The sequence below is a fragment of the Talpa europaea genome (genome assembly GCF_964194135.1).
Source record: "Talpa europaea genome assembly, chromosome: 12".
NCBI lineage: Eukaryota > Metazoa > Chordata > Mammalia > Eulipotyphla > Talpidae > Talpa > Talpa europaea.
In genome coordinates, this window is record NC_140079.1 from 56262747 (window position 1) to 56275590 (window position 12844).

General features: G+C 33.6%; 1 protein-coding gene across 3 annotated transcripts in view; it reads right to left on the reverse strand.

The window, feature by feature from the left end:
- The window catches only part of RALGPS2 (Ral GEF with PH domain and SH3 binding motif 2), a gene marked incomplete at both ends in the record, with an annotated part of 108087 nt that overhangs the window by 60128 nt on the left and 35115 nt on the right, over window positions 1–12844 (reverse strand). For all 3 annotated transcript variants that reach the window (XM_084249109.1, XM_084249108.1, XM_084249107.1), the window contains one exon: window positions 6511–6637. In XM_084249109.1, the coding sequence (XP_084105235.1) occupies window positions 6511–6637 (127 nt within the window). The remainder of the gene's footprint in view (window positions 1–6510; window positions 6638–12844) is intronic.

Sequence of the window (12844 nt, forward strand, 5' to 3'; positions counted from 1 at the left end):
ATGGTGTACAGACCTCTCCTGCCGCCCGCTGCTCCCCTCAGCAGTGTACTTCGGTCCTTCTGCCTGTTCTGTTCCCCGCTCTGGCTCTGGTGAATTCTCTCACTCTCCCGCACTTCTGACTGTACCCAGTGCTTGTATAAATAAATAAATAAATAAATAAATCTAAAAAAAAAAAGTATTAAAAAAATATTCTTAGTATAGCAAGTATAGAAGCTTTCTATTCTGTACTCAATGGGAAGCCAACAATACTAGGAAACTTGGCATGCACTTTAAAAATTCTGAGATTTTATGGCCTGTACCCTGGTTCTTGAATAAATAAATAAATTCATGAATGCATGAAAAAAAAATTCTGACATTTTAGGTGATGCCAACAGTAGACAACACCTTGAAATTAAGTATCTCCAAGTAAATATAGTTATCTTCAGGGTCCAAGCCAGGTAGAGTAGAAAGATCAGATTTTCAGTCAAATGTTCACTTACTTGATGAGTCATGATATGAGAGCGGTAATTCTTCTAGTATTCTACTTTTAGAACTCCTACTGGTAGTAATATAACAAGCTTGTAAAAACATGCAATTATGAAATTGTTTTAAATTACTTGCAAGTCTGCACTAATACAATGTGATTTTTATATATTTATATTGATCTGGTAACTTAAAGATTATTACACCCTAGCAAGTTGTTAGGGTGTTACTTCTATGAAAGATAACCAGTTAAGATAGGAATGATTTTACTTAAAATGCCAATGACCATCCCCTCAAGAAGTCATCTAATGTAAGTTCAGTTTTTAGTTTTATTAGCTATTATGTTGTATTTCCATAGATAATTATAGGAAAGTTTGAAAAATAAACCGAGAATTTTAATCTAAATAGTCCTAAAATGTGATATATTAACATAATATTAATTATATACATTATAATAATTATATAATAACTACATACCAATCACATATTCTAAATTAATATGTGATCCTTTCCTTGAACTATAAATGAAAGTTACGATGCATATCTTCATAACCTAGCAAGGTTATCTTCATAACCTTATCTCAATTTCTTTATTTGTAAAACATGAATATATAATTCTACCACTTACCTGATAAAATATTAATAGTTAGATAACTTATGTAAAGCATACAGGGTAGGGAATATAGAATTAAATGCTAAATACACAATGATCATTAAAATTTTTAGTATTATCTTCCTGTTAAGTTTTGCTTAAAAATTACAAAACAAATTACTGAAATATGAGCAATTGGGAACACCACTGGCAAAACTGTTAGACCTGGGGGAATCTGGTCTGTATAGCTGCCAAACATTATTGTTATTAACTTTTAAGATACAGGTTCTTAAAGAAAAACTAGGAACATGGGAAAGAAATGAATGCACATGTTCAGTTCTTTTATACCATAAGTCTTTATGTAGTCTAAAATAAACTTCAGAAATAAACCATTAAAGAATGTTTGAGAATTTTAAATATATAAAAAGAATGAAGGTTAAAAAAAGATATAAATGAGGTAATGGAAAATGGGAATGTAACTTTGGCTACAGAAAAAGCCAGGGCTAACTGCCATTTGGTTAGAGCACATTCTCAGTATCCAAAAGAAAATGAGTGAACATGCTATGTTGTTGTTTTAAAAATCATATAATCAAATCAGAAGAATAAGGTAAAGCAATGCATCATGTTGTATACTTTCTACAAAGCAAACTAAAGTAAGAAAAATGGACTAAAACTCATAAATATTAAAAGACAATCACATTTTTTGACCATTAGGAATTTTTGAGATCAGTGCCCGAGCTTTTTTAATATACTTAATCAACTAAAATTCTGCCAAAGGAGAAGGAAAGTGTCTCATTAATTCTCGCGGAGCTGCAGAAAACCTTAGACCTTGTTTAAATTACAGGACTAGAATGTGAATAGAGTTATTAATTTTTGAATATCTTTGTACATAGGTTCTAGAAATTTCTAAAACTAATGTAAAACTAAATAAAGAAACACATACTACTGAGTGATCAGAATTCAACACTTTAATGTAGGTAAAACTGCTGAAAAATAAGAAAGGATCAACTAGATCTGAAGATCCTTCTAAATTTAAGCATGCATTACTCATTTCATTAGCTGTAATGAGGATAACACTAATGAGGTTTGGCAATGACAGGTACCTATTCCAAGACACAGGAGAGGAGAGAGATTATTCACAAGATAATGATACCAACCTGAATATGTGGTATTAAAGAAAGAGATGCTAAGTTTCAGGAAGGGAGGAACAAGTTCATCTCATTCCCTGCTACATTTTAGCACCAAGCACAGTAAGAAACAAACTGGCTAGCAAGTTGATGTAATAAAAAGAAAATTGGGGGTGAGTAGGGAGTTGGTATATACAAAAGTGCCACACAAATACATTCATTGCATGTAAACAAAAATTTTTTAAAAAGTTAATGGAACAATGGGAACAGCCAGAAAAGGGATCATTTAATTAAATCAACCAGTAAATATTACTAAATGCCTAATTTTTGTTCTGGATATTACCAATAAAACCTTAAGCAAATATGAGCTTACATGCTGCTGAAGGAGCGGGGGAAGGGGAAGATTAATGAAAACATCATGAACATGAAACAAGGATTTTCAGAGAATGGCGAATGGGGGTATATAGGGACAGCTTTCTCTTCACAAAAAGAAAAAAAAAATTAAGTGGGGTTAGTGGGAACTCTCCAAGAGTAAGGAATGGTATCTGAATACATCAAAAACAGTTTACTTATGTCCTACAAAAATTCAGAAGAGTTTACAAAAACTCTGTAACATTGTGCTTCTACTTAACAGAAAGCAGTATACAGAACTGCAACAATTTACTTATTTCATAGTTTCAAAAATATGCTCTTTCCCAGAAAACACCTTAAGCCTAAGCAGGTAGTTACCGCATCTTCCAGAGCTAGAAATGCACATGAAAGAATACTTATGTTTCATACAACTAAACTATTTTTGCACAATGTTCTATTTTTCTCTCCCCAGCAAAGCAAAACTTTCTATACCAAATTCTTCAATAACCCCCTTAAGATTGTTCTTAAAAGACAAGAATAAATGAGTGCTGTTAATGATTTTCAGACTTAAGGCAATAATTCTTATATAAATTTTATTTTCCTTGAGACTTGCCAAACTATTCCTTCCTCTCCAGAAAAACCGTATCCTTATTCTAAAAATGTTTTACTAAATTGCCCATGCTGACTAATTTTTACCTTGAAAGCAAACCAACAGGAGATAATTTTTCAAGGGCTGATGAGTGGAAAGTCAAGAAAAATTTTCCGTTTTTTTATAATTTAACCCACATTGAGTTATATTTGTTTCGCATAAATGAAGAGTTTTTTTGTCACCATAAACCCTTACCCTCTTTAAAGCTTCACAAAGAATAGTTGGTTTTGATTATAATTTTTAGGGACAAAAATATTAGATTGGAACACATCTCTCTTTAAAAGACAGAGGATTAGCATTTACCTTTTCTCTATGCACAACAGAGATTTTTTTGTTGATAAAATCTTTAAGAACCTTTACAGACATAATGATAAAGTGTAGCGTTATACAAATTCTGTATACTTGAAGAGGGATAACTAGAAGCCACCAATATGCATAATGTGTATATCTTTCAAATATCTTCAGGTTAAGTTCAGTCCTATCAAACAGCATATTGTAAATGTTGACATTTTTAGCCACTGCACTAGGCTTAATTTCATGAGTGGGAAAGAAATGTGATATTAAACAAATTAAATTTAAAAACCATGACCCTATATCATATGAAACTGAAACAATATATGAAAAATCATAATTAATAAGATATGAACTATTGTTAAAACTGTTAACTATTAAAACTGTTGTTAACTATTTTAGCAACATTTCAGGACTGAAAGAGTGAAAAAAATGAACCAGTTGTCAATGATGTCAGTAAATGAAGCAGTCAAAAGGTTGTATAAGTCAAAAATGCTTCACATTTGTTTTGATAGATGGAATACATTTAATTTCAAGGTTTGCTATAAAACAAAACTGTCAATGCCTTAAAAGGATGATTTTCATGCTGGAAAATAACTGAGTCATAATTACCTAACAAATGTTTTATTTCCTTTTCTAGTTCTACCAAATGTTTATGCTAAATGGTCCTCAGTCATTTCCCAACCTCAGTTGTTTCTTAACAAACTATGTAAGGATGGATAATTAGAGAAAGACTTCCTTATATAAAATTATATAGATGTTAAAGTGTGTTCTCTATTTTAACTTTTTAAGTTCTGTGCCATTTTTCCCCTTTCTGTTTTGAACTCTTGAATATATAATCTTTAGAAACAAGTATCGAATTTTACTAGATAATATGAGTAGAAGAAAAAGGAGAGATCGAGTGAAAACCCCAAACCCAAGTTTCTAGCGTGTTGGGGAGTATAGCGAATTTCACTGATGTGATCAAGGTAGGCTGAGATAGGTCAGGTTTGGAGGGAGGGAGAAGATGAATTTACTTTGAGACATGTTGAATTAGTCACCTATTGATATCTCAATCGGTATGAGTACCTAAAATTTACTAGGTCCAGGAATTAAGCAGACAGCTAGTCTGTCTACATTTGTGAATTTTTATTAGAGGATATGTAGGGGAAAAAAAATGAATGAGACCATTCACGAGACATGAGGCCAAAATCCAAATGAGTGTAGATAAAGTTGTGGACTGAGAGAGACCTTTAGAAGAATACACTTAAGAGAACGGCAGAGAAAGAAGACAACTGTCGGAAATACAGAGAAAGAAAATAATCATACAATCACTAAATTTTAGAATGAGAGTTCAGCAGGCGTAAATGGAAAGATGGTAGATCAAGACTTGAGATTGTAGATCTGCTAGTAACTAGATCTCAGGACTATGAGCTAGGTCTTCCATGCTTCTGGATCTTGATTTTCTCAACTATTCACTTAAGTAAGTGAATTAAAAAGAGATCATGTGGTCCCAGTCAGCCTTAAGAAGAACATGATTCTTGGTTGTGTGCTATTTCTAGATAAAGAAAATAAGGTTTAAAGAACTCAATAACTTGAAAATCCAGTAGAGAGTCATTTTGGAATTTAACATTGTTGATTCTCAATATTGTATTATTCATACTATAAAATGTTTATGTTCATGGAATAAAGATATTGGTTATTAAAGAAATAAAATCTTCTATTCCTCCTCTCCCCCCAAAATATTCTCAAGAAGGGGCATAGCCAAGGCTGTGGTAAAAGGAGGAGCTGATGCAGAATGTCTCTCCCAATATCCAATTCAGAACCTCTCTGAAGAAGTATACTTATTTAAGCCCAGAACTCTAGTCAAAGAAACAGGACACAAATGTTCTGGCATGCAGTGACCATCATCTATACTGCGCTTAGGGTTACCTGTGCCCTCAACACAGGGTGCACGATATTCCCTATTCCTACTGGGATCTTAGGAATTCCTGCAATGTTCTAAGTTCAACTATTTGTGGACAAATATGGGTGACACTATAGCAGATGAATGGTGGTATATCATGTATCAACTGCTTTCATTCCCACTTTTTCATCTTCTAGTCACTGGTATCAGGAAGACTTCAAAGATGACACTGCAGCATCTTCTAAGTAAATAATAGGCTTTTCTGTTACTCTCAAAAAAAGCTATTACGAAATCCGGTATGAATAGTTACATGAAAGTCAGAGTGGAGATAGGGGAGAAAAAAAGGTATTAGAAATAAACAAATGTTAAAGATTTGATTACTCTATAAGGATCAAACCATTTTACTATGTGCTAGGTTTATATAACATGGAATATTTCTGTATTTAAATTGAAATACACATTTTAAAGGGGACAGTTTGAGAAGTATTTTCATTCAAGTGCCTAAACAAAGCATTAGTCATATTTTGTTGAAAATAACATGTCATTGTTTAAATACTTCTTGGAATTTGTAAACTCTGTAAAATTTACAGTAAAGAGAGAAATTCCTACTTAAATAATACTTAAAATACAGAATTGTTTTTCTCTACACTGAATTTCCACAGCTTAATAACTCATTTCATTTGGAAAACAGTAACACCAACATTCTTTGAGACTACTTTCATAACTAAAATATCTACCAATTATATAAAATAAGAACTCATGATGTTGAGATTTTAATACATCTTTTGATAAATTTCTTTAGTTAATATTTAAGTATTTTCATAGTATAAAACTTCATTACAAACTAACATTTCACTCTTTAAATGCACTACTAAGACAGCCAAAATGTATTATTTTACCGTATTGTTATCTCCAAGAAAAAAAAGAGTCTATGAAAAACTTTAAGGGCAAAGGGCTAATTTAATATGAAAATACATTCAGCTAATAAGGTAACATTCCTTCAGTCATTTTTTTTTTTTTTTCAACTTAACAATCTTGGAGTTAATTTCTATCAAGGATACATATACTTTGAAAATATCTTGAATTTTTTATAAATTACCGATTAAGGCAGAGCAACAACTAGGTATAATGAACACAGAGTGACATAACTCACCTAAATAGGGAATGCAAGGTGTCATCTTTAAGCTACTTATATAGTCTCTGAGTCTTTTGTAGTTATCTTCTTTACTCATTACATATTCTAATTTTTCAAAGGTAGTTTTGTCTTTTCGACTTAATAACTAAAAAACAAACAGAAAAGCCTAAGTTATTTCCAACTCCCATTTTATTATAGCAAAGACTTGAATAGTTACTGTAAATTTTAATTTCAATATTACACATTTTTTATATTTTGGTAGTTTACAAAAAATTCAGACATATCTGTTAAGATAATAACCCAAATCAATTATTTATAAATATCCTTTCTATATACATGAAAAATTTTAACTTAATAAGTCATAAATTATGCTGCATTTTTCATCTTTGCTAATTTAAATGGTTAAACAATTGTGATCATTTTCCTAATTTACAAATTATGTATTAATATTCAGCCTAAATGCCCAAGTATACTAAATACTGTTTCCTGCCTCAACAATAAAGACTACTTTCCATAATCATTAAGCAATAAATATTGAATTTTGTGATTTAAGAATTTTTTTCAACAAATTTAACCATGGTAAGGGCTACCAATGACTATAAAACTATGATTCCCTACATTTTTCACAAGACACTTTACTTAGATCCCTTTGATCAGTGCTATCTGTACAGCTGAATAATCCTGCACTGATTTAAGAGGCTTGAGGAGTTAATGTGTAGCGGGTACTCTAAAAATTAACTGGAAGGTTCAGAAAATATTTTCTGAAGCACGTCAAAAACTCTGGGGAAAAATTTTTTTTTTCTTTAAACACATTACTATTGGGCCTCCCCTGGTGGCGCAGCAGTTGAGCGCTGGGCTGCGAGGTTGCCTGCAGCCTCTGCAGCGCTGATTCGTTCCCCGGCCACCGGCGAGGGTCCCACAAAAAAAAAAAAAAAAAAAATTACTAATTCATGATGTTATAATAAATTTTCACTTTGCCATACAATATCAGTGTTATTTACAATAACATGCAAAACACTTTTGCCTATAAAATTCACATCTAATTCGCCTATGAAATTAACACAAAAGTCTGAGGATTAATTTAAAGGGACTGAGATTCAAGGTGATCACAGGGAAATCAAGAAACAGAACATACTAACACTATTAGTCATCTGCTCACAAAGTTGCAGGTCTGTTTTTCAGGGTTTCTTGTCCTGGAGATAAAGAATTTTCCTTGACAACTAATTCACTACATTTTTCTAGTATTGAAAGAGGAATAGTTGGGATTGATGTTGGAACCTATAGGTTCAATGATTTGGATCGTCTTCAGAAAAATCTCTATTAAGTAAATTTCTGACCATTATTCCTTCCTCTTTAAAACACAAAATTCTAATAAGTCTTTGGCTTTAGTGTTTTAGACAAGATAGTCCATGGTCTATGACAGTGGTTTCAAAATCTTTTCCCCTGGTATATTTTCAACACATTTTATTAGCACTTTCAAGATTAGGTGTAGGTCTCTGCAGCTACCTGCACATCCAATCAGCTCTGTCTCCCCACATAACAAAATACTTGGATGTATAAAATACAGTGATGTGACACAGCAGGGGTAACAGGAAACCTATTTTTCCCCCTAAGGCAACCATTCAAAACTTTGGTGAGTTATCAGGAAAAACAAATTACTTGTAACTTATTACTGATTTTGCCAAATCTAGAACATAAAACTGGTGAACGACATGGTCTAATATATATGTAAATAATACATTTTGGAATTTCATAATTAATAACTAGATTAAAAGGATTCGATCTGGGATGGGGGTAGCAGAGACTAATTCCAGAAAACTAATCAGAGGAAGAATATAGATAAAAGAATTAGATGTTCAGACAGGATTTTCCTAGTGATAGGTCAGAAATTTATCCAAAGCCCACATGACAAATATATAACTAAACAGTCTATATTTCCTTTTCTTCCTTTGCAAATCTATTTCTTAAGTTCCTACAATATTATTTCTACGTCACTTCACTATTCTAACCCCACATGTTCTGGTTCCACAGTTCTTCTGATCAAGAGATGACAATTTGGGGCCTCCCCGGTGGCGCAGCGGTTGAGCGCTGGGTTGCGAGGCTGCCTGCAGCCTCTGCAGCACCAGTTCGATCCCCGGCCACCGGCAAGGGTCCCACCAAAAAAAAAAAAAAAAAAAAAAAGATGACAATTTGGTGGACAAACCTCGTCACAATTTCACTTGTGCATGAATGTGAGAACCCCACATTCCTGGGCCAGATCTCTACAACACCTTACCAGGATAATGTGTTTTGGGAAAATCTGGATGACACCTCATTCATTTTAGTCACCACAAGAAAAACAAGATTCCCAGATTACGCTCATCACCTTGAATTATATCCTCACAACAATAGGTGTAAGTGGTACATTAGTATAAATAACTTATTTATCTTGGACATGAGGTGCAGATTAAGTTTGTTCATCAAACAAACATCATTAGTTTCTGATGTATTTTGTTAAATTAATGTATAAATTATATAATGAATACCACTAAGCACACCCTTCCTACCTAAGAACTATATGCCATTACTTCCATGCTTCTTCCATATCCAATTCTGCTGGATGTCTTTAAGAAGTAATCAGTAACCATTATCCTGGATTTGTGTTTATCGTTCTCTTATTTATTTTTTGACTAAAGAATAGCATACTGCTTATAGCTCTTGGCACAGGCTTTACTCACTCAAATTCTGGCATTAAAGTTTTACCCACTGTGTCACATGTAGCTCTAGTTCACACCTCTTCATTTTTCCATGTGCACTCTCTGAAGTTCTATCAGGATGCCCACTTTTCTGTTTTTCTTATTTTTTTCTTTTTGTCTTATAAGAGTTCTTTATATATCTGAATATAAGTTCTTTACCAATTGCAACTGGAGTACCTATCTTTTCCTACTTTCAGGCTTCTTTTCAATTTTCTTTCAGATGTCTTTTGATGAACGGAAATTCTTACTTTAATATGCAAAACTTATCCATCTCTTCTTTCACTGTTTTGAGTTTTTCATGTCTTCAACAAAATTCTTCACTATTCCAAGCCAGAAAAGTCTATTAATGTTATGCCAGAAAGATATTCAACTACTTTTTTCTTCTAAAAAGGTTTCAAAAGGCTTCCCCCCCCACCCCGCCCAGGTTTATATCCTTAAATTCATCTGATAATGCCTTTGTGAATGGTGTAAGACCTAATTTATTTTTTTTCCGAACGTGATAACCAACTTTTCAGTTCCAATGAATAAATTTCTTCAATGATTTATACTGCCACCATAATATATCTGAATCACATATAAAAGTAAGGTCCTATTTTGGGGTTTTTTATTCTGTTCCATTATTTGAGATATATAAAATTACACTACTTCTACATGTCTTAAATAATACAATATATCTTAGTAACTGTTGGAGTACATGCTCAAGTCCCCACCGCCATGTTCTTCAGGAATGTCTTAGCTCTTCTTGAATCTCTGCATTTCCTGACAATAAATGCTATAAACAATTAGTTTGGTTCCCCACACTGGGATTTTGAATTAAAAGAAACTAAGACTTTGAATTAAAAGAAAAACTGAATTCCTCAGACATTTGGGAAGAACCGGCATGTTTAAATTTTCCTATCCACAAACAAGGGGTAATGCTCCATTTACTTTGTTCACCTTCAATGACTTCTGTAAAGTTTTATTATTTTCTGAACATAGGTGATATTTTCAAATACAACTGATTTTGTATATTTATCTGTATTTCCAATCACCTTAAATAAACCCTACTGTTTTTAACTGGTAAAATATACATAGTATTTACCATCTTAACCATTTTTAAGTATACAATTCTTAAGCACATTCCCATTATTGGGAAAACATCACCACTATTCTTCACCACAACTCCTTCCATCTTCCCAAAGTGAAATGCCATATCCATTAAGGAATTATTTCCTATTCCTCCCTTCTCCTGGGTCCTGGCAACCACCTACATTTGTCTTTGTAAGTAAAACTACTTTCAGTACCTCATATAAATGGGCTCATATATTATTTCTCCCTTTGTGTCTGGCTTGTTTCATTAGCATAATGTCTTCAAAATCCATCCATGGTGTAGCATCTGTCAGAATCCATTCTTTTATAAGGTTGAAAAATATTTCCATTGTTTGTTTATACCACATTTTGCTCATCCATTTACCTGTTGATGGACTTTTGGATTGTTTACAACTTTGGCTACCGTGAATCACAAAGCGATGAATATTATACAAAAGATGAGTCTCTGCTTTCAATTCTTTCAACAATGGAACTGTTGGATTTAATGGTAATGCTATATTTAATTTTCTGAGGATGAATTTTATTGTTTTCAATAATTTTTTGACTGCACTGGTTAAGATCTCTATGATAAAGCAGTGAAAAATAGGCATCGGGCCTCTCTGGTGGTGCAAGGGGTTAAGCACCGCACCATGAAGCAATTCGCAGCCTCTGCAGCATGAGGAGTTCCATCCCCGACTGGCCAGGGAGCAACCCACATGGCGCAGCAGACCTCTCCTGTCTTGCCCGCTGCTCCCCTCAGCAGTGTATTTCAGTCAGTCTGCCTGTTCTGATCCCCACTCTGTCTCTGGTGAATCCTCTTACCCTCCTTGTATCTCTGACCTGTACCCTGGCTCTTGTATGCATAAATAAATAAATTTTAAAAGAAAGAAAGAAAATAGGTATCCTTTTTCCTTGATGCTTAAAGAGAATGCTCCCAATATTTCTTCCATTTACAAAGTTGTAAATTTTGTGCACATTACCTTCATCAGTTAAAAGAAAAAACTCTCAATTCTGCACTCATTAAAAACCTTTAAACCAAATGGGCAAAAAGTCCATTTGACTTTTACTATCTCTAACTTGATCCAATACCCTACTTCTCCCAATTCTTTTCCTTTGGGACTCATGTTTCATCTTCTCCAAGTCTTCACCTTTTCTCTAAGCATTCTCCTTTTCTTATAAATCTTGTAACATCACCAATTTAGGTACAATTGTTGTACAATTGTTGCTCTGCACAACTACTTCTAGCTTACTATCTATCTCACCATCCTCCCTAAAATCCCCAGCTTCTATAAAGTTCAAGTCCTAGATCAATTCTGTCCACTCAAATTTGGTGCAATGATGGAAATGTCCTGTCTGTGCTGTTCAATATGACAGCCACTGCCACTGCCACATGTAATCACTGAGTGCTCATATGTGGTTAGTATGGCTAAGGAAATAAATTTTAAGTTTGATTTAAATGATTTAAATTTAACAGCCAATGTGGCCAGTGGCTACCATATTGGACAAGAGAACACTAGACTGTAATTCTTACGTTACTGTTATTTATATAGCTGTAAGTCACCATTTTGTTCTATCTTGATTGGAGTAATCAGAAAAAGTATCAAATGAATACTACTCTTAGATCTTGGTGATTGCAACCTTCACACAGACTCCACTTCCAATACCGTGACTTTTCTGTTTCTTGTCTTTTTTGATGATCGTATTTTCTACCTGCTCTCTGCATGAGGATTTCCAATACAGTGACCACACTACCTTATCACAGTTCATTGTTTCTCTCCTTTTAATTGGGTTAGAGTCTTCATCTGCTAGTAAAATAACTTTTACATTTACCTCTTGTGTAATCCTTAACCACTTTTGTGGTACAAGCAAACCTAAAAAAGTCCAATTCTGGTTGACTTTCCTCCTGTGTTCTTTCTTCAAATCTTTGTTCTTTTCCAACACTTCTCCCCTGTACTCTTAACTTATGATCTTGCTTCTTATGTCTTCAGAAACAAAACAATCAGAAGAACTACAAAATCCCAAATCTACCAACTTTCTTGCTGTTATTACCAAATGTATCCCCTCCTCTCCTGTTAAAAATGGGTAAACTATTCCTGTTCCCCTAGAGTACTGGGGCTAATTCCTTTGTACCCAATCACTGGAGTCACCCCTTGTTCTTACCACTTTTCTCATTCTAGATGATTGTCACCACCACACAAATATATTGCCACTGACATCATTTCCAAAACCAAAACAAAACACTACAAATCTTTGGTCTCACACTCCCCTCCAGCGACTGCCACATTTCTCTGTAGAACTTCATCTCAGCCATACACAACAAAATTCCTCAAATGCATTTTCTACACTGGCTGTCCCATTTTTTCTCCACCATTCTCTCAAATGCAATCATCCTTTTACCTCACAGCCATACTGATTTTACTATGATCCTTGCCAAGATCACCAATTCTTTTCCAAGTACCAGATTTAATGGTCATCTCAAAGTTCTCAGCTCATTTGACTTATGAAGAGCATTTGACATAGGTGATAGCTCTTTCTTGAAACACTTTCTT